Source organism: Pristiophorus japonicus, unplaced genomic scaffold (genome assembly GCF_044704955.1).
Source record: "Pristiophorus japonicus isolate sPriJap1 unplaced genomic scaffold, sPriJap1.hap1 HAP1_SCAFFOLD_1211, whole genome shotgun sequence".
NCBI classification, from domain to species: Eukaryota; Metazoa; Chordata; class Chondrichthyes; family Pristiophoridae; genus Pristiophorus; species Pristiophorus japonicus.
The window spans coordinates 5001-28284 of record NW_027250875.1 but is presented as its reverse complement, the minus strand read 5'-3'; the positions used below and the strand labels follow the sequence as shown (position 1 = coordinate 28284).

At 50.5% G+C, this 23284-nt stretch overlaps 1 protein-coding gene across 1 annotated transcript in view; it reads right to left on the bottom strand.

Moving 5' to 3' along the window:
- The window catches only part of LOC139242087 (mitogen-activated protein kinase kinase kinase 12), a gene marked incomplete at its 3' end in the record, with an annotated part of 75804 nt that overhangs the window by 47642 nt on the left and 4878 nt on the right, over window positions 1-23284 (bottom strand). Inside the window, exons 3-5 of the mRNA XM_070870233.1 lie at window positions 15919-16077; window positions 13964-14072; window positions 10929-11038 (exon numbers count right to left, since the gene is read on the bottom strand). Of these exons, the coding sequence (XP_070726334.1) occupies window positions 10929-11038; window positions 13964-14072; window positions 15919-16077 (378 nt within the window). The remainder of the gene's footprint in view (window positions 1-10928; window positions 11039-13963; window positions 14073-15918; window positions 16078-23284) is intronic.

The window sequence follows — 23284 nt, the reverse complement described above, 5'->3', positions numbered from 1 at the left end:
ACCTGGATTCACACACACCAGGCTATAAACGCCCGGATTTGCACACACCAGGCTATAAACACCTGGATTTGCACACGCCGCTCTATAAACACCTGGATTTGCACACACCAGGCTATAAACACCTGGATTTGCACACACCAGGCTATCAACGCACGGATTTGCACACACCAGGCTATAACGCCTGGATTTGCACACCGCTCTATAAACACCTGGATTTGCACACACCGCTCTATAAACACCTGGATTTGCACATAACAGGTTATAAACACCTGGATTTGCACACACCGCTATATAAACACCCGGATTTGCACACACCGCTCTATAAACACCTGGAAATGCACACACCGCTCTATAAACACCTGGATTTGCACACCAGGCTATAAACACCTGGATTTGCACACACCGCTCTATAAACACCTGGATTTGCACACACTGCTCTATAAACACCTGGATTTGCACACACCAGGCTATAAACACCTGGATTTGCACACACCAGGCTATAAACACCTGGATTTGCACACACCAGGCTATAAACACCTGGATTTGCACCGCTCTATACACCTGGATTTGCACCAGGCTATAAACACCTGGATTTGCACACAGCGGGCTATAAACACCTGGATTTGCACACTGCTCTATAAACACCTGGATTTGCACACACCAGGCTATAAACACCTGGATTTGCACACACCGCTCTATAAACACCTGGATTTGCACACACCAGGCTATAAACACCTGGATTTGCACACACCAGGCTATAAACACCTGGATTTGCACACACCAGGCTATAAACACCTGGATTTGCACCGCTCCATACACCTGGATTTGCACCAGGCTATAAACACCTGGATTTGCACACAGCGGGCTATAAACACCTGGATTTGCACACTGCTCTATAAACACCTGGATTTGCACACACCAGGCTATAAACACCTGGATTTGCACACACCGCTCTATAAACACCTGGATTTGCACACACCAGGCTATAAACGCCTGGATTTGTACACACCGCTCTATAAACACCTGGATTTGCACACACCAGGCTATAAACACCTGGATTTGCACACACCGCTCTATAAACACCTGGATTTGCACACACCAGGCTATAAACACCTGGATTTGCACACACCGCGCTATAAACACCTGGATTTGCACACACCGCTATGTACACCTGGATTTGCACACACCGCTCTCTAAACACCTGGATTTGCACACCGCACTATAAACACCTGGATTTGCACCGCGCTACAAACGCCTGGATTTGCACACACCGCACTATAAACACCTGGATTTACACACACCGCTATATAAACACCTGGATTTGCACACACCGCTCTATAAACACCTGGATTTGCACACACCGCACTATAAACGCCTGGATTTACACACACCGCTATATAAACACCTGGATTTGCACACACCGCTCTATAAACACCTGGATTTGCACACACCACTCTATAAACACCTGGATTTGCACACCACACACTATGAACGCCTGGATTTGCACACACCGCTCTATAAACACCTGGATTTGCACACACCACACTATAAATACCTGGATTTGCACACACCAGGCTATAAACACCTGGATTTGCACACACCAGGCTATAAACACCTGGATTCACACACACCAGGTTATAAACACCTGGAATCGCACATACCGCTCTATAAACACCTGGATTTGCACATACCATGTTATAAACACCTGTATTTGCACACACCGCTCAATAAACACCTGGATTTGCAAACACCACACTATAAACGTCTGGATTTGCACACACCGGTCTATAAACACCTGGATTTGCACACACCAGGCTATACACGGCTGGATTTGCACACACCAGGCTATAACGCCTGGATTTGCACACCGCTCTATAAACACCTGGATTTGCACACACCGCTCTATAAACACCTGGATTTGCACATACCAGGTTATAAACACCTGTATTTGCACACACCGCTATATAAACACCTGGATTTGCACACACCGCTCTATAAACACCTGGATTTGCACACACCGCTCTATAAACACCTGGATTTGCACACACCAGGCTATAAACACCTGGATTTGCACACACCAGGCTATAAACACCTGGTTTTGCACACACCAGGCTATAAACACCTTTATTTGCACACGAGGCTATAAACACCTGGAAATGCACACACCGCTCTATAAACACCTGGATTTGCACACACTGCTCTATAAACACCTGGATTTGCACACACCAGGCTATAAACACCTGGATTTGCACACACCAGGCTATAAACACCTGGATTTGCACACCAGGCTATAAACGTCTGGATTTGCACACCAGGCTATAAACGCCTGGATTTGCACACACCACACTATAAACACCTGGATTTGTTCACAGCGCTCTGTAAACACCTGGATTTGCATACACCAGGCTATAAACAACTGGATTTGTACACACCGCTCTATAAACACCTGGATTTGCACACACCAGGCTATAAACACCTGGATTTGCACACACCGCTCTATAAACACCTGGATTTGCATACAGCGCTCTATAAACACCTGGATTTGCACATACCAGGTTATAAACACCTGGATTTGCACACACCGCTATATAAACACCTGGATTTGCACACACCGCTCTATAAACACCTGGATTTGCACACACCGCTCTATAAACACCTGGATTTGCACACACCAGGCTATAAACACCTGGATTTGCACACACCAGGCTATAAACACCTGGATTTGCACACCAGGCTATAAACGTCTGGATTTGCACACCAGGCTATAAACGCCTTTATTTGCACACACCACACTATAAACACCTGGATTTGTACACAGCGCTCTGTAAACACCTGGATTTGCATACACCAGGCTATAAACAACTGGATTTGTACACACCGCTCTATAAACACCTGGATTTGCACACACCAGGCTATAAACACCTGGATTTGCACACACCGCTCTATAAACACCTGGATTTGTATACAGCGCTCTATAAACACCTGGATTCGCATACACCAGGCTATAAACACCTGGATTTGCACACCGCTCTTCCAACGCCTGGATTTGCACACACCAGGCTATAAACGCCTGGATTTGCACACACCAGGCTATAAACACCTGGATTTGCACACACCAGGCTATAAACGCCTGGATTTGCACACAACGCACGATAAACACCTGGAATTGCACACACCAGGCTATAAACACCTGGATTTGCACACACCAGGCTATCAACGCACGGATTTGCACACCACACTATAAACACCTGGATTTGCACACACCGCTCTATAAACGCCTGGATTCGCATACACCAGGCTATAAACACCTGGATTTGCACACACTGCTCTATAAACACCTGGATTTGCATACCGCTCTATAAACACCTGGATTTGCACACACCGCTCTATAAACACCTGGATTTGCACCGCTCGATAAACGCCTGGATTTGCACACACCAGGCTATAAACGCCTGGATTTGCTCACACCAGGCTATAAACACCTGGATTTGCACACACCAGGCTATAAACGCCTGGATTTGCACACACCGCTCTATAAACACCTGGATTTACACACACCGCTCTATAAACACCTGGATTTGCACACACCAGACTATAAACACGTGGATTTGCACACACCAGGCTATAAACACCTGGATTTGCACATCAGGCTATAAACGCCTGGATTTGCACACCAGGCTATAAACGCCTGGATTTGCACACACCACACTACAAACACCTGGATTTGTACAGCGCTCTGTAAACACCTCGATTTGCATACACCAGGCTATAAACACCTGGATTTGCACACACCGCTCTATAAACACCTGTATTTGCACACACCAGGCTATACATCTGGATTTGCACACACCGCTATATAAACACCTGGATTTGCACACACCAGGCTATAAACGCCTGGATTTGCACACACCAGGCTATAAACGCCCGGATTTGCACACCACACTATAAACACCTGGATTTGCACCGCTCGATAAACGCCTGGATTTGCACACACCAGGCTATAAACGCCTGGATTTGCTCACACCAGGCTATAAACACCTGGATTTGCATACACCAGGCTATAAACACCTGGATTTGCACACACCGCTCTATAAACACCTGTATTTGCACACACCAGGCTATACATCTGGATTTGCACACACCACTATATAAACACCTGGATTTGCACACACCAGGCTATAAACGCCTGGATTTGCACACACCAGGCTATAAACGCCCGGATTTGCACACCACACTATAAACACCTGGATTTGCACACACCGCGCTATAAACGCCTGGATTTGCACACACAGCTCTATAAACACCTGGATTTGCACACACCGCTCTATAAACACCTGGATTTGCACACACCAGGCTATAAACGCCTGGATTTGCACACACCAGGCTATAAACACCTGGATTTGCACACACCAGGCTATAAACGCCTGGATTTGCACACACCGCTTTATAAATGCCTGGATTTGCACACGCCACTCTATAAACACCTGGAGTTGCACACACCGCTCTATAAACACCTGGATTTGCACACACCGTGCTATAAACACCTGGATTTACACACACCGCCCAAAAACACCTGGATTTGCACACCGCTCTATAAACACCTGGATTTGCACACCAGGCTATAAACACCTGGATTTGCACACACCAGGCTATAAACACCTGGATTTGCACACACCGCTCTATAAACACCTGGATTTGCACACACCACACTATAAACACCTGGATTTGCACACACCGCGCTATAAACGCCTGGATTTGCACACCGCTATATAAACACCTAGATTTGCACACACCGCTCTATAAACACCTAGATTTGCACACACCAGGCTATAAACACCTGGATTTGCACACGTCGCTCTATAAACACCTGGATTTGCACACACCAAGCTATAAACACCTGGATTTGCACACACCACACTATAAACACCTGGATTTGCACACACCGCGCTATAAACGCCTGGATTTGCACACACCGCTCTATAAACACCTGGATTTGCACACACCGCTCTATAAACACCTGGATTTGCACACACCAGGCTATAACGCCTGGATTTGCACATCGCTCTATAAACACCTGGATTTGCACACACCGCTCTATAAACACCTGGATTTGCACACACCAGGCTAAAAACACCTGGATTTGCACACCGCTATATAAACACCTGGATTTGCACACACCGCGCTATAAACACCTGGATTTGCACACATCGCTCTATAAACACCTGGATTTGCACACACCAGGCTAAAAACACCTGGATTTGCACACACCGCTCTATAAACACCTGGATTTGCACACACCAGGCTATAACGCCTGGATTTGCACATCGCTCTATAAACACCTGGATTTGCACACACCGCTCTATAAACACCTGGATTTGCACACACCAGGCTATAAACACCTGGATTTGCACACACCGCTCTATAAACACCTGGATTTGCACACACCGCTCTATAAACACCTGGATTTGCACACACCAGGCTATAAACACCTGGATTTGCACACACCAGACGACAAACACCTGGATTTGCACACACCAGGCTATAAATACCTGGATTTGCACACACCAGGCTATAAACGCCTGGATTTGCACACACCGCTCCATAACTTGGATTTGCACACACCAGGCTATAAACACCTGGATTTGCACACACCGCTCTATAAACACCTGGATTTGCACACACCGCTCCATAACTTGGATTTGCACACACCGCTCTATAAACACCTGGATTTGCACACACCAGGCTATAAACACCTGGATTTGCACACACCAGACGACAAACACCTGGATTTGCACACACCAGGCTATAAACACCTAGATTTGCACACACCAGGCTATAAACACCTGGATTTGCACACCGCTCTATAAACACCTGGATTTGCACACACCAGGCTATAAACACCTGGATTTGCACACCACTCTATAAACACCTGGATTTGCACACACCGCTCTATTAACACCTGGATTTGCACACACCACTATAAACACCTGGATTTGCACACGCCGCTTTATAAACACCTGGATTTGCACACCGCTCTATAAACACCTGGATTTGCACACATCAGGCTATAAACACATGGATCTGCACACACAGCTCTATAAACACCTGGATTTGCACACACCAGGCTATAAACACCTGGATTTGCACACACCGCTCTATAAACACCTGGATTTGTATACACCAGGCTATAAACACCTGGATTTAAACACCAGGCTATAAACGCCTGGATTTGCACACCAGGCTATAAACGTCTGGATTTGCACACACCACACTATAAACACCTGGATTTGTACACAGCGCTCTGTAAACACCTGGAATTGCATACACCAGGCTATAAACACCTGGATTTGCACACACCGCTCTATAAACACCTGGATTTGCTCACACCAGGCTACACACATCTGGATTTGCACACACTGCTATATAAACACCTGGATTTGTACACCACTCTATAAACACCTGGATTCGCATACACCAGGCTATGAACACCTGGATTTGCACACACCGCTATGAACACCTGGATTTGCACACACCAGGCTATAAACGCCTGGATTTGCACACAGCAGGCTATAAACACCTGGATTTGCACACACCAGGCTATAAACGCCTGGATTTGCACACACCAGGCTATAAACGCCCGGATTTGCACACCACACTATAAACACCTGGATTTGCACACACCGCGCTATAAACGCCTGGATTTGCACACACCGCTCTATAAACACCTGGATTTGCACACACCAGGCTATAAACGCCTGGATTTGCACACACCAGGCTATAAACACATGGATTTGCACACACCGCTCTATAAACACCTGGATTTGCACACACCAGGCTATAAACGCCTGGATTTGCACACACCAGGCTATAAACGCCTGGATTTGCACACACCGCTCTATAAACGCCTGGATTGGCACACATTCTCTATAAACGCCTGGATTTGCACACACCGCTCTATAAACGCCTGGATTTGCACACACCGCTCTATAAACGCCTGGATTTGCACACACCGCTCTATAAACACCTGGATTTGCACACACCAGGCTATAAACGCCTGGATTTGCACACACCACTCTATAAACTCCTGGATTTGCACACACCAGGCTATAAACACCTGGATTTGTACATGCCGCTCTATAAACACCTGGATTTGCACACACCACTCTATAAACACCTGGATTTGCACACCAGGCTATAAACGCCTGGATTTGCACACCAGGCTATAAACGCCTGGATTTGCACACACCACACTATAAACACCTGGATTTGTACACAGCGCTCTGTAAACACCTGGATTTGCATACACCAGGCTATAAACAACTGGATTTGCACACACCGCTCTATAAACACCTGGATTTGCACACACCAGGCTATAAATACCTGGATTTGCACACACCGCTCTATAAACACCTGGATTTGTATACAGCGCTCTATAAACACCTGGATTCGCATACACCAGGCTATAAACACCTGGATTTGCACACACTGCTCTATAAACACCTGGATTTGCACACCGCTCTACGAACAGCTGGATTTGCACACCGCTCTATAAACGCCTGGATTTGCACGCACCAGGCTATAAACGCCTGGATTTGCACACACCAGGCTATAAACATCTGGATTTGCACACACCAGGCTAGAAACGCCTGGATTTGCACACAACGCACGATAAACACCTGGAATTGCACACACCAGGCTATAAACGCCTGGATTTGCAAACGCCTGGATTTGCACACACCAGGCTATCAACGCACAGATTTGCACACCACACTATAAACACCTGGATTTGCACACACCGCTCTATAAACGCCTGGATTTGTACACACCAGGCTATAAACACCTGGATTTGCACACCGCTCTATAAACGCCTGGATTTGCACACACCGCTCTATAAACACCTGGATTTGCACACACCGCTCTATAAACGCCTGGATTTGCACACACCAGGCTATAAACGCCTGGATTTGCACACACCAGGCTATAAACACCGGGATTTGCACACACCAGGCTATAAACACCTGGATTTGCACACACCAGGCTATAAACACCTGGATTTGCACACCAGGCTATAAACGCCTGGATTTGCACACCAGGCTATAAACGTCTGGACTTGCACACACCACACTATAAACACCTGGATTTGTACACAGCGCTCTGTAAACACCTGGATTTGCACACACCAGGCTATAAACGCCTGGATTTGCACACACCGCTCTATAAACACCTGGATTTACACACACCGCTCTATAAACACCTGGATTTGCACACACCAGGCTATAAACACCGGGATTTGCACACACCAGGCTATAAACACCTGGATTTGCACACACCAGGCTATAAACACCTGGATTTGCACACCAGGCTATAAACGCCTGGATTTGCACACACCGCGCTATAAACACCTGGATTTGCACACACCACACTATAAACACCTGGATTTGTACACAGCGCTCTGTAAACACCTGGATTTGCACACACCAGGCTATAAACATCTGGATTTGCACACACCGCTATATAAACACCTGTATTTGTACACAGCGCTCTATAAACACCTGGATTCGCATACACCAGGCTATGAACACCTGGATTTGCACACACCGCTATGAACACCTGGATTTGCACACACCAGGCTATAAACACCTGGATTTGCACACACCAGGCTATAAACGCCTGGATTTGCACACACCGCTCTATAAACGCCTGGATTTGCACACACCGCTCTATAAACACCTGGATTTGCACACACCAGGCTATAAACGCCTGGATTTGCACACACCACTCTATAAACTCCTGGATTTGCACACACCAGGCTATAAACACCTGGATTTGCACATGCCGCTCTATAAACACCTGGATTTGCACACACCACTCTATAAACACCTGGATTTGCACACACCACTCTATAAACACCTGGATTTGCACACCAGGCTATAAACGCCTGGATTTGCACACCAGGCTATAAACGCCTGGATTTGCACACACCACACTATAAACACCTGGATTTGTACACAGCGCTCTGTAAACACCTGGATTTGCATACACCAGGCTATAAACAACTGGATTTGCACACACCGCTCTATAAACACCTGGATTTGCACACACCAGGCTATAAACACCTGGATTTGCACACACCGCTCTATAAACACCTGGATTTGTATACAGCGCTCTATAAACACCTGGATTCGCATACACCAGGCTATAAACACCTGGATTTGCACACACTGCTCTATAAACACCTGGATTTGCACACCGCTCTACGAACAGCTGGATTTGCACACCGCTCTATAAACGCCTGGATTTGCACGCACCAGGCTATAAACGCCTGGATTTGCACACACCAGGCTATAAACATCTGGATTTGCACACACCAGGCTAGAAACGCCTGGATTTGCACACAACGCACGATAAACACCTGGAATTGCACACACCAGGCTATAAACGCCTGGATTTGCACACACCAGGCTATCAACGCACAGATTTGCACACCACACTATAAACACCTGGATTTGCACACACCGCTCTATAAACGCCTGGATTTGTACACACCAGGCTATAAACACCTGGATTTGCACACCGCTCTATAAACGCCTGGATTTGCACACACCGCTCTATAAACACCTGGATTTGCACACACCGCTCTATAAACGCCTGGATTTGCACACACCAGGCTATAAACGCCTGGATTTGCACACACCAGGCTATAAACACCTGGATTTACACACACCGCTCTATAAACACCTGGATTTGCACACACCAGGCTATAAACACCGGGATTTGCACACACCAGGCTATAAACACCTGGATTTGCACACACCAGGCTATAAACACCTGGATTTGCACACCAGGCTATAAACGCCTGGATTTGCACGCCAGGCTATAAACGTCTGGATTTGCACACCAGGCTATAAACGTCTGGATTTGCACACACCACACTATAAACACCTGGATTTGTACACAGCGCTCTGTAAACACCTGGATTTGCACACACCAGGCTATGAACACCTGGATTTGCACACACCGCTCTATAAACGCCTGGATTTGTACACAGCGCTCTATAAACACCTGGATTCGCATACACCAGGCTATGAACACCTGGATTTGCACACACCGCTATGAACACCTGGATTTGCACACACCAGGCTATAAACACCTGGATTTGCACACACCAGGCTATAAACGCCTGGATTTGCACACACCAGGCTATAAACGCCCGGATTTGCACACCACACTATAAACACCTGGATTTGCACACACCGCTCTATAAACGCCTGGATTTGCACACACCACTCTATAAACACCTGGATTTGCACACACCGCTCTATAAACGCCTGGATGTGCACACACCAGGCTATAAACGCCTGGATTTGCACACACCAGGCTATAAACACCTGGATTTGCACACACCAGGCTATAAATGCCTGGATTTGCACACACCGCTCTATAAACACCTGGATTTGCACACACCGCGCTATAAACACCTGGATTTGCACACACCGCTCTATAAACGCCTGGATTTGCACACGCCGCTCTATAAACACCTGGATTTGCACACGCCGCTCTATAAACACCTGGATTTGCACACGCCGCTCTATAAACACCTGGATTTGCACACACCAGGCTATAAACACCTGGATTTGCACACGCCGCTCTATAAACACCTGGATTTGCACACGCCGCTCTATAAACACCTGGATTTGCACACGCCGCTCTATAAACACCTGGATTTGCATACAGCAGGCTATAAACACCTGGATTTGCACACACCAGGCTATAAACACCTGGATTTGCACACACCGCTCTATAAACACCTGGATTCGCATACAGCAGGCTATAAACGCCCGCCCCTCCCCAGGCTGAAGAAGCCGTCACCTTGCGTTGCGTTGCACTACTCGCTGTGACAGGTGGTGAGTAATCTCCCATTCCCTTACCTCAGCTCCTCGCGCCTCCGACGTACCAGCTCCTCGTCCAGGCGATGAATACAGGTCCCCTCGCTTTTAATCTTCTCGAAATGTTGCTTTACCTCCTCACGCCACTCGGCCTGGAGAGAGCGAAGGGGCGAGAGACCGTCAGTGCTGCTCCCAGACTATAATAACCAATACAGGCATCGGGTGTGCCACACAGACACAGGCCATTCGGCCCCACGGGACTGTGCCGGGGTTTATTCTCCACACCGGCCTCCTCCCACCTCACCATCTCCTTCCATTCCTTTCTCCCGCATCTGTTTATCTAGCTTCAACTTAAATACATAAGACCATCAGAAACAGGAGCAGGAGTGGGCCATTGGGCCCCTCGAGCCTGCTCCGCCATTTAATACGACCATGGCTGATCCGATCATGGACTCAGCTCCACTTCCCCGCCCGCTCCCCATAACCCTTCACTCCCTTATCGCTCAAAAATCTGTCTATCTCCACCTTAAATATATTCAATGTCCCAGCCTCCACAGCTCTCTGGGGCAGAGAATTCCACAGATTTACAACCCTCTGAGAGAAGAAATTCCTCCTCATCTCAGTTTTAAATGGGCGGCCCCTTATTCTAAGACCATGCCCCCTAGTTCTAGTCTCCCCCATCAGTGGGAACATCCTCTCTGCATCCACCTTGTCCAGCCCCCTCATAATCTGATACGTTTCCATAAGATCACCTCTCATTCTTCTGAACTCCAATGAGTAGAGGCCCAACCTCCTCAACCTTTCCTCATAAGTCAACCCCCTCATCCCCGGAATCAACCGAGTGAACCTTCTCTGAACTGCCTCCAAAGCAAGTATATCCTTTCGTAAATATGGAGACCAAAACTGCACGCAGTACTCCAGGTGTGGCCTCACCAATACCCTGTATAACTGGAGCAAGACTTCCCTGCTTTTATACTCCATCCCCTTTGCAATAAAGGCCAAGATACCATTGGCCTTCCTGATCACTTGCTGTACCTGCATACTATCCTTTTGTGTTTCATGCACAAGTAACCCCAGGTCCCGCTGTACTGCGGCACTTTGCAACCTTTCCATTTAAATATAATTTGCTTTTCTATTATTTCTGCCAGAGTGGATAACCTCACATTTTCCCACATTATATTCCAGAGCTACATCCAGTCTGTTTAAAAATTAATTCCTGGGATGTGGGCCATTCCTATCGCCCTTCGAGAAGGTGCTGGTGGATGTAGAAGATCCCACGGCCACTGTTTGGAAGAAGAGCCTGGGGGGTTGGGGGGTTGGGGGGTTATCCCCAGTGTCCTGGGGCCAATATTTATCCCTCAATCAACATAACCAAAAAACAGATTATCTGGTCATTATCACACCCTCTCTCCCCTCCCTCTCACCCAGTGGGACACATACCCTCTGCTTCCCTCCCCCTGCAGTGAGACACACACTCCCCCCCCCCACCCCAAGTGAGACAGGCCCTCCCCACCACCCCCAGTGAGACACGCCCCCTCCCAGTGAGACACGCCCCCCACGTGAGACACGCCCCCTCCCAGTGAGACACGCCCCTCCCAGTGAGACACGCCCCCTCCCAGTGAGACACGCCCCCTCCCAGTGAGACACGCCCCCTCCCAGTGAGACACGCCCCCTCCCAGTGAGACACGCCCCCTCCGTGAGACACGCACCCCCAGTGAGACACGCACCCCCAGTGAGACACGCCCCTTCCCCCCCAGTGAGACACGCCCCCTCCCAGTGAGACACGCCCCCTCCGTGAGACACGCACCCCCAGTGAGACACGCACCCCCAGTGAGACACGCACCCCCAGTGAGACACGCACCCCCAGTGAGACACGCACCCCCAGTGAGACACGCCCCTTCCCCCCAGTGAGACACGCCCCCTCCCAGTGAGACACGCACCCCCAGTGAGACACGCCCCTTCCCCCCCAGTGAGACACGCCCCTTACCCCCCAGTGAGACACGCCCCTTACCCCCCAGTGAGACACAGCCCCCCCGCAGTGAGACACGCCCCTTCCCCCCCGTGAGACACGCCCCCCCCCAGTGAGACACGCCCCTCCCAGTGAGACACGCCCCTCCCAGTGAGACACGTCCCTTCCCCCCCAGTGAGACACGCCCCCTCCCAGTGAGACACGCACCCCCAGTGAGACATGCCCCTTCCCCCCCAGTGAGACACACCCCTTACCCCCCAGTGAGACACGCCCCTCCCAGTGAGACACAGCCCCCCCAGTGAGACACAGCCCCCCCAGTGAGACACGCCCCTTCCCCCCCAGTGAGACACGCCCCTTCCCCCCCAGTGAGACACGACCCCCCCAGTGAGACACGCCCCCCCCAGTGAGACACGCCCCTCCCAGTGAGACACGCCCCCTCCCAGTGAGACACGCCCCCTCCCAGTGAGACACGCCCCCTCCCAGTGAGACACGCCCCTTCCCCCCAGTGAGACACGGCCCCCAGTGAGACACGCCCCTCCCAGTGAGACACGCCCCCTCCCAGTGAGACACGCCCCTTCCCCCCCAGTGAGACACGCACCCCCAGTGAGGCACGCCCCTTCCCCCCCAGTGAGACACGGCCCCCCAGTGAGACACGCCCTCCCCCCCCTCAGTGGCGAGCCCCGACCCCCACCACAGTAAGACACGCACTCTGCCGCCCTCCCAGTGAGACACCCCCCCCCCACTCCGGTGAGACATGCCCCCCCCACTCCGGTGAGACACGCCCCCCCCACTCCAGTGAGACACGCCCCCCCCACTCCAGTGAGACACGCCCCCCCACTCCAGTGAGACACGCCCCCCCCACTCCAGTGAGACACGCCCCCCCCACTCCAGTGAGACACGCCCCCCCCACTCCAGTGAGACACGTCCCCCCCACTCCAGTGAGACACGCCCCCCCCACTCCAGTGAGACACGCCCCCCCCACTCCAGTGAGACACGCCCCCCCCACTCCAGTGAGACACGCCCCCCCCACTCCAGTGAGACACGCCCCCCCCACTCCCCCCCCCAGTGAGACACACCCTCCCAGTGGCGAGCCCCCCCCTCCCCTTACCTGGGACTGGAAGTACGTCTCCTGGGGGGTGCCCAACACATCCGCCGACGCGATGTCGAGGTGCAGCAGGATCTGTCGGAATGACGGGCGATTCCGAGGTTTCCCGTTCCTGCAAGAGTAGCGGAGATCTGATTACCCTCCGCAGTCGAGTTTGTCTACCCCGCGTGGAAGGCTCCTCAAACACAGACCTTTCGCTCTCTGGGGCCAGGGGTCACGCACTGACCTTTCACTCTCTGGGGTCACGCACTGACCTTTCACTCTCTGGGGTCACGCACTGACGTTTCACTCTCTGGGGTCATGCACTGACCTTTCACTCCCTGGGGTCACGCACTGACCTTTCGCTCTCTGGGGTCACGCACTGACCTTTCACTCCCTGGGGTCACGCACTGACCTTTCACTCCATGGGGTCACACACTGACCTTTCACTCTCTGGGGTCACGCACTGACCTTTCACTCTCTGGGGTCACGCACTGACCTTTCACTCTCTGGGGTCACGCACTGACCTTTCGCTCCCTGGGGTCACGCACTGACCTTTCGCTCTCTGGGGTCACGCACTGACCTTTCGCTCTCTGGGGTCACGCACTGACCTTTCACTCCCTGACCTTTCACTCTCTGGGGTCATGCACTGACCTTTCACTCCCTGCGGTCACGCACTGACATTTCACTCTCTGGGGTTATACACTGACCTTCTACTCTCTGGGGTCACACACTGACCTTTCACACTCTGGGGTCATACACTGACCTTTCACTCCCTGGGGTCACACACTGACCTTTCACTCCCTGGGGTCAGACATTGACCTTTCACTCTCTGGGGTCACACACTGACCTTTCACTCTCTGGGGTCACACACTGACCTTTCACTCTCTGGGGTCATACACTGACCTTTCACTCTCTGGGGTCACACACTGACCTTTCACTCCCTGGGGTCACACACTGACCTTTCACTCCCTGGGGTCACGCACTGACCTTTCACTCCCTGGGGTCACACACTGACCTTTCACTCTCTGGGGTCACACACTGACCTTTCACTCACTGGGGTCACACACTGACCTTGCGCCCTCAGGGAGCTGGGGCGGGGTGATGGGCTCCTGTCTCTGCTGACTGAGCGACATCCCTGCGAGTGAGCCGAGAGACACACACACACTGTGGGAGGGGCAGCACTGAGGGAGTGTTGCACTGTCGGAGGGGCGGTACTGAGGGAGTGTCACATTGTGGGAGGAGCAGTACTGAGGGAGCGTCGCACTGTCGGAGGGGCAGTACTGAGGCAGCGCCGCACTGTCGGAGGGGCAGTACTGAGGGAGCGCCGCACTGTCGGAAGGGCGGTACTGAGGGAGTGTCACACTGTGGGAGGAGCAGTACTGAGGGAGCGTCGCACTGTCGGAGGGGCGGTACTGAGGGAGTGCTGCACTGTCGGAGGGGCAGTACTGAGGGAGTGCCGCACTGTTGGAGGGGCAGTACTGAGGGAGTGCCGCACTGTCGGAGGGGCAGTACTGAGGGAGTGCCGCACTGTGGGAGGAGCAGTACTGAGGGAGTGCCGCACTGTCGGAGGGGCAGTACTGAGGGAGTGCCGCACTGTTGGAGGGGCAGTACTGAGGGAGTGCCGCACTGTTGGAGGGGCAGTACTGAGGGAGTGCCGCACTGTTGGAGGGGCAGTACTGAGGGAGTGCCGCACTGTTGGAGGGGCAGTACTGAGGGAGTGCCGCACTGTCGGAGGGGCAGTACTGAGGGAGTGCCGCACTGTTGGAGGGGCAGTACTGAGGGAGTGCCGCACTGTCGGAGGGGCAGTACTGAGGCAGCGCCGCAATGTCGGAGGGGCAGTACTGAGGGAGTGCTGCACTGTCGGAGGTGCGGTACTGAGGGAGTGCCGCACTGTTGGAGGGGCAGTACTGAGGGAGTGCCTCACTGTCGGAGGGGCAGTACTGAGGGAGTGCCTCACTGTCGGAGGGGATACCTACCAGCACTGTGTGAGAAGCAGTTTGAATCCGTCGGGACAGCTTGATGGGACAGGGAGATGGAGACTGTTGCTGCCGACGCCCCAGATGATGGCGGAGGAATCGACATCCTTGTACGGGATCTCTCCCGTCAGGAGTTCCCACAGAACTACGCCAAACGACCTGGTAACATAGACAGACAAATTACACCAAGTCACCAGCCGCCCAGCTATCTCTGCCCCCGCCCCCTGCCCCACACCCACTCCCGATCCATGCTGCCTAGTCCCGCACCGTGCACAGTTCTGGTCTCCATATACCTGGGTTAGACCACACTGGGAGCACTGTGCACAGTTCTGGTCTCCATATACCTGGGTTAGATCACACTGGGAGCACTGTGCACAGTTCTGGTCTCCGTATACCTGGGTTAGACCACACTGGGAGCACTGTGCACAGTTCTGGTCTCCATATAAGAAATAGGTGCAGGAGTCGGCCATTCGGCCCCTCGAGCCTGCTCCGCCATTCAATGAGATCATGGCTGATCTTCTACTTCAACCCCACTTCCCTGCACTATCCCCAAATCCCTTGATTTCCTTACTATCCAAAAATCTATTGATCTCTGTCTTCAATATACTTAAAGACTGAGCCTCCACAGCCCTCTGGGAGTTCCAGAGACTCGCCCCCATCCGAGTGAAGAAATTCCTCCTCATCTCAGTCCTAAATGGCCGACCCCTTATCCTGAGACTGTGACCCCTGGTTCTAGACTCCCCACAGCCCAGGGTGGAAACATACTCCCTGCATCTACCCTGTCAATTCCCCTCAGAATTGTGTATGTTTCAATGAGATATCTTCTCATCCTTCTAAACTCTAGAGAATATCGGCCTCGTCTACTCAATCTCTCCTCATAGGACAATCCCTCCATCCCAGGAATCGGTCTGGTGAACCTTCGTTGCACTCCCTCAATGGCAACTACATCCTTCCTTAGGTAAGGAGACCAAAACTGTACACAATACTCCAGGTGTGGTCTCACCAGGGCCCTGTATAATTGCAGTAAGACGTCTTTACTCTTATACCAGAGTACTTAAGGAAGTGGCCCGAGAAATAGTGGATGCATTGGTGATCATTTTCCAACAGTCTATCGACTCTGGATCAGTCCCTATGGACTGGAGGGTAGCTAATGTAACACCACTTTTTACAAAAGGAGGGAGAGAGAAAACGGGTAATTATAGACCGGTTAGCCTAACATCGGTAGTGGGGAAAATGTTGGAATCAATTATTAAAGATGTAATAGCAGCGTATTTAGAAATCAGTGACAAGATCGGTCCAAGTCAGCATGGATTTATGAAAGGGAAATCATGCTTGACAAATCTTCTGGAATTTTTTGAGGATGTAACTAGTAGAGTGGACAAGGGAGAACCAGTGGATGTGGTGTATTTGGACTTTCAAAAGGCTTTTGACAAGGTCCCACACAAGAGATTGATGTGCAAAATTAAAGCACATGGTATTGGGGGTAATGTATTGACGTGGATAGAGAACTGCTTGGCAGACAGGAAGCAGAGAGTCGGGATAAACGGGTCCTTTTCAGAATGGCAGGCAGTGATTAGTGGGGTACTGCAGGGCTCAGTGCTGGGACCACAGCTATTTACAATACATTCATTGTTATGTTTGTATACCTGTAAATACCATGTCTAACCACCAGAGGGCTTATCCCCTGGAGTCCCAAGGGATCCCACAATCCCTTGGGAGCACCTGTATATAAGGCGGCCTCACAGGCTGGAGAGGCACTCTGAGATCTGTAATAAAGGACTAGGGTCACACTTACTTTGAGCTTGCAGTATCTAGTCTGACTGTTTATTCAAGACATAACAACTGGCGACGAGATACAGATGACGAACCCCACCGCAACGATGCAGAGAACTGTGGGCATCCTGGAGATTTTCAGAGGGAGATGATTGGGAAACCTTCGTGGAGCGACTTGACCAATAATTCGTGGCCCACGAGCTGGAAGGAGAAGCGAACGCTGCCAAACGAAGGCCGATCCTCCTCACTGTTTGCGGGGCATCAATGTATGGCCTCATGAAAAACCTGCTCGCTCCAGCGAAACCCACAGACAAGTCGTACGATGATTTGTGCACACTGCTCCGGGAGCATCTAAACCCGAAGGAAAGCGTTCTGATGGCGAGGTATCGGTTCTACACGTACAAGAGGTCTGAAGGTCAGGAAGTGGCGAGATGACTCAGAGTCCACCACCAAGGGGGGTGAATACAAGGCCATTAACACCTTGTTGGCGCTGTGGGAGTGATCATCGTTTCCATTCATGCCGCTTCAAAGGGTACGTCTGCAAGGGCTGTGGAACAATGGGACACCTCCAACGTATGTGCAGACGAGCTGCAAACCCTGCTAATCCTGCAAACCACCATGTTGTAGAGGAGGACATATCCATGGTGGACCATAATGAACCAAAGTCTCAGACCGAAGAGGCAGAGGTATATAGGGTGCACACATTTACCACCAAGTGTCCCCCGATAATGCTGAAGGTTGAACTAAATGGACTCCCAGTGTCCATGGAGCTGGACACGGGCCCAAGCCAGTCCATCATGGGCAAAAAGACTTTCGATAAGTTGTTGTGTGGCAAGACTTCAAGGCCAGTCCTGACTCCCATTCGTACCAAACTTAGAACGTACACAAAGGAACTGATTCCTGTAATTGGCAGTGCTACCGTAAAGGTCTCCTACGATGGAGCAGTGCACGGGTTACCACTCTGGGTGGTACCGGGCGATGGTCCCACGCTATTCAGCAGGAGCTGGCTGGGAAAGATATGTTGGAACTGGGACGACGTCCGAGCGCTTTTGTCTGTCGACGATACCGCATGTGCCCAGGTCCTAAGCAAGTTCCCCTCGCTGTTCGAAGCAGGCATCGGGAAGTTTCAAGGATTAAAAGTGCAGATCCATTTGATTCCGGGGGCGCGACCCATCCATCACAAGGTGAGAGCGGTACCTTACATGATGAGAGAGAGGGTGGAGATCGAGCTGGACAGGCTGCAACGAGAGAGCATCATTTCGCCGATCGAATTCAATGAGTGGGCCAGTCCGATTGTTACAGTCCTCAAGGGAGACGGCACCGTCAGAATCTGTGGCGATTACAAAGTAACTATCAATCGTTTCTCGCTGCAGGATCAATACCCACTACCAAAGGCAGACGATCTATTTGTGATGCTGGCGGGAGGGAAAACGTTCACGAAGCTGGACTTGATCTCGGCCTACATGACGCAGGAGCTGGAGGAATCCTCGAAAGGCCCTCACCTGCATCAACACGCACAAAGGTCTCTTCGTTTACAACAGATGCCCGTTTGGGATTCGATCGGTCGCGGCTATATTCCAGAGGAACATGGAAAGCTTGCTGAAGTCGGTCCCGCGCACCGTGGTCTTCCAGGACGACATCTTGGTTACAGGTCGGGACACTGTCGAGCACCTCCATAACCTGGAGGAGGTTCTTAGTCGGCTTAATCGTGTGGGGCTCAGGCTAAAACGCTCAAAGTGCATTTTCCTGGCACCTGAAGTGGAGTTCCTGGGGAGAAGAATCGTGGCGGACGGCATCAGGCTCACTGATTCGAAGACAGAGGCAATCGAGAACGTACCGAGACCACAGAACGTGACTGAGCTACGATCGTTTCTAGGACACCTGAACTATTTTGGTAACTTCTTACCGGGTCTTAGCATACTGTTAGAACTGTTAGCATACTGGTGATGAATGGGTATAGGGTAAAAGCCAAGAAAATGCCTTTGAGAAAGCTAGGAAGCTGTTATGTTCAAACAAATTGCTTGTGTTGTACGATCCATGTAAGTGTTTGGTACTGGCATGTGACATGTCATCATACGGGGTCCGGTGTGTATTGCAACAAGCTAATGAATTTTGGAAACTGCAACCGGTTGCTTTTGCATCCAGAAGTCTGTCTAAGACCGAGAGGGCCAACAGTATGATCGAAAAAGAAGCGTTAGTGTGTGTTTGCGGGATAAAGAAAATGCATCATTATTTGTTCGGGCTCAAATTTGAATTGGAAACTGACCATAAGCAGCTTATATCCCTCTTTTCTGAAAATAAGGGGATAAATACGAATGCATCGGCCCGGGTCCAGAGATGGGCGCTCACGTTGTCCGCATACAATTACGCCATCCGCCACAGAAAACTGTTCCGATGCTCTCAGTAGGCTGCCATTGCCCGCCACAGGGGTGGAAATGGCACAGCTCACAGATTTAGTTATGGTAATGGAAGCATTCGAGAGTGAGTAATCACCTGTTACCGCCCAACAGATTAGAACCTGGACGAGCCAGGACCCCTTACTGTCCTTCGTAAAAACTGTGTGCTCCATGGGAGTTGGTCTAGTGTCCCGTTAGAGATGCAGGAAGAGATAAAGCCGTACCAGCGGCGCAGAGATGAAAGGTCTATACAGGCAGACCGCCTCCTATGGGGTAATCGGGTAGCTGTGCCAAAAAAGGGCAGAGGCACTTTCATTAGTGACCTCCACAGCACCCACCCAGATATTGTAATGATGAAAACGATAGCCAGATCCTATGTGTGGTGGCCCGGTATCGATGCAGACTTAGAGTCCTGCGTGCACAAATGTAATACATGTTCCCAGTTAAGCAATGCACCCAGGGAGGCGCCACTAAGTTTATGGTCCTGGCCCTCCAAACCATGGTCTAGGGTCCATGTCGACTATGCAGGCCCATTCTTGGCAAAAATGTTTCTAGTGGTTGTAGATGCGTACTCCAAATGGATTGAATGTGTGATAATGTCGGCAAGCACGTCCGCTGCCACCACTGAAAGCCTACGGGCCATGTTTGCCATGCATGGCCTGCCTGATGTCCTTGTAACTGACAATGGGCCGTGCTTTACCAGTGCCGAGTTCAAGGAGTTCATGACCCGCAATGGGGTCAAACATGTCACATCTGCCCCGTTTAAACCTGCATCCACTGGCCAGCAGAACGAGCAGTTCAAACAATCAAGCAAAGCTTAAAAGGGTAACTGGAGGCTCACTGCAGACTCGCTTATCCCGAGTCCTGCTTAGTTACCGCACAAGACCCCACTCGGTCACCGGGGTCCCTCCCGTTGAACTGCTCATGAAAAGGGCACTTAAGACAAGGCTCTCGTTAGTCCACCCTGATCTACACGAACAGGTAGAGAGCAGGCAGCTTCAACAGAATACATATCATGATAGCGCAAATGGATCACGCGAAATTGAAAAGATCCTGTATTTGTGTTGAACTATGGACAAGGTCCCAAGTGGCTTGCTGGCACTGTTGTGGGCAAAGAGGGGAGCAGGGTGTTTGTGGTCAAACTTGCAAATTGACTCACCTGCAGGAAACACTTGGACTCCAAACTCAGATTTACGGACTATCCAGAACAACCCACAATAGACTCTAACTTTTTTGACTCTCCAACACACACACAAGTGGCAACTGACCCAGCGGTTGACCACAAAGCAGAACCCATCACTCCTAGCAGGACTCACCACCCCCAGCAGTCCAGCAAGGCCAGCTGCGCAGCAGCCCAGCGAAGGCCCAACAAACGACTCACCAACACCAGTATTTGTACCGAGATCAACCAGGCAAAGGAAGGCCCCAGTTCGACTCATATTGTAAATAGTTAACACGAGTGACTTGGGGGGGCGGGGGGGGGGGTGTTGTTATTGATGTAAACCTGTCTAACAACCAGAGGGCTTATCTCCTGGAGTTCAAGGGATCCCACAATCCCTTGGGAGCACCTGTATATAAGGGGGCCTCACAGGCTGGAGAGGCACTCTGAGATCTGTAATAAAGGACTACGGTTACACTTACTTTGAGCTTGCAGTATATAGTCTGACTCTTTATTCAAGACATAACATTAATGATTTAGACAAAGGAATTGAGTGTAATATCTCCAAGTTTGCAGATGACACTAAGCTGGGTGGCGGTGTGAGCTGCGAGGAGGATGCTAAGAGGCTGCAGGGTGACTTGGACAGGTTAGGTGAGTGGGCAAATGCATGGCAGATGCAGTATAATGTGGATAAATGTGAGGTTATCCACTTTGGTGGCAAAAACAGGAAGGCAGAATATTATCTGAATGGTGACAGATTAGGAAAAGGGGAGATGCAACGAGACCTGGGTGTCATGGTACATCAGTCATTGAAGGTTGGCCATGCAGGTACAGCAGGCGGTGAAGAAGGCAAATGGCATGTTGGCCTTCATAGCGAGAGGATTTGAGTACAGGAGCAGGGAGGTCTTACTGCAGTTGTACAGGGCCTTGGTGAGACCACACCTGGAGTATTGTGTTCAGTTTTGGTCTCCTAATCTGAGGAAGGACATTCTTGCTATTGAGGGAGTGCAGCGAAGGTTCACCAGACTGATTCCCGGGATGGCAGGACTGACATATGAAGAAAGACTGGATCGACTAGGCTTATATTCACTGGAATTTAGAAGAATGAGAGGGGATCTCATAGAAACATATAAAATTCTGACGGGATTGGACAGGTTAGATGCAGGAAGAATGTTCCCGATGTTGGGGAAGTCCAGAACCAGGGGTCACAGTCTAAGGATAAGGGGTAAGCCATTTAGGACCGAGATGAGGAGAAACTTCTTCACCCAGAGAATTGTGAACCTGTGGAATTCTCTACCACAGAGAGTTGTTGAGGCCAGTTCGTTGGATATATTCAAAAGGGAGTTAGATGTGGCCCTTACGGCTAAAGGGATCAAGGGGTATGGCGAGAAAGCAGGAATGGGGTACTGAGGGAATGATCAGCCATGATCATATTGAATGGTGGTGCAGGCTGGAAGGGACAAATGGCCTACTCCTGCACCTATTTTCTATGTTTCTATGTTACTCAAATCCTCCTGTAATAAAGGCCAACATACCATTTGCTTTCCTAATTGCTTGCTGTAGCTACATGTTAACTTTCAGCAATTTGTGTACAAGGACCCCCAGGTCCCTCTGAACACCGACATTCCCCAATCGTTCAGCGTTTAAACAATACTCTGATTTTCTATTTTTCCTACCAAAGTGGATAACTTCACATTTCTCCACATTATATTCCATTTGCCATGTTCTTACCCACTCACTCAGTCTGTCTATATCCCCTTGAAGCCTCTTTGCATCCTTCTCACAACTTATCCCTTGGTTAGACCACACTTGGAGCACTGTGCACAGTTCTGGTCTCCATATACCTGGGTTAGACCACACTTGGAGCACTGTGCACAGTTCTGGTCTCCATATACCTGGGTTAGACCACACTGGGAGCACTGTGCACAGTTCTGGTCTCCATATACCTGGGTTAGACCACACTGGGAGCACTGTGCACAGTTCTGGTCTCCATATACCTGGGTTAGACTACACTTGGAGCACCGTGTACAGTTCTGGT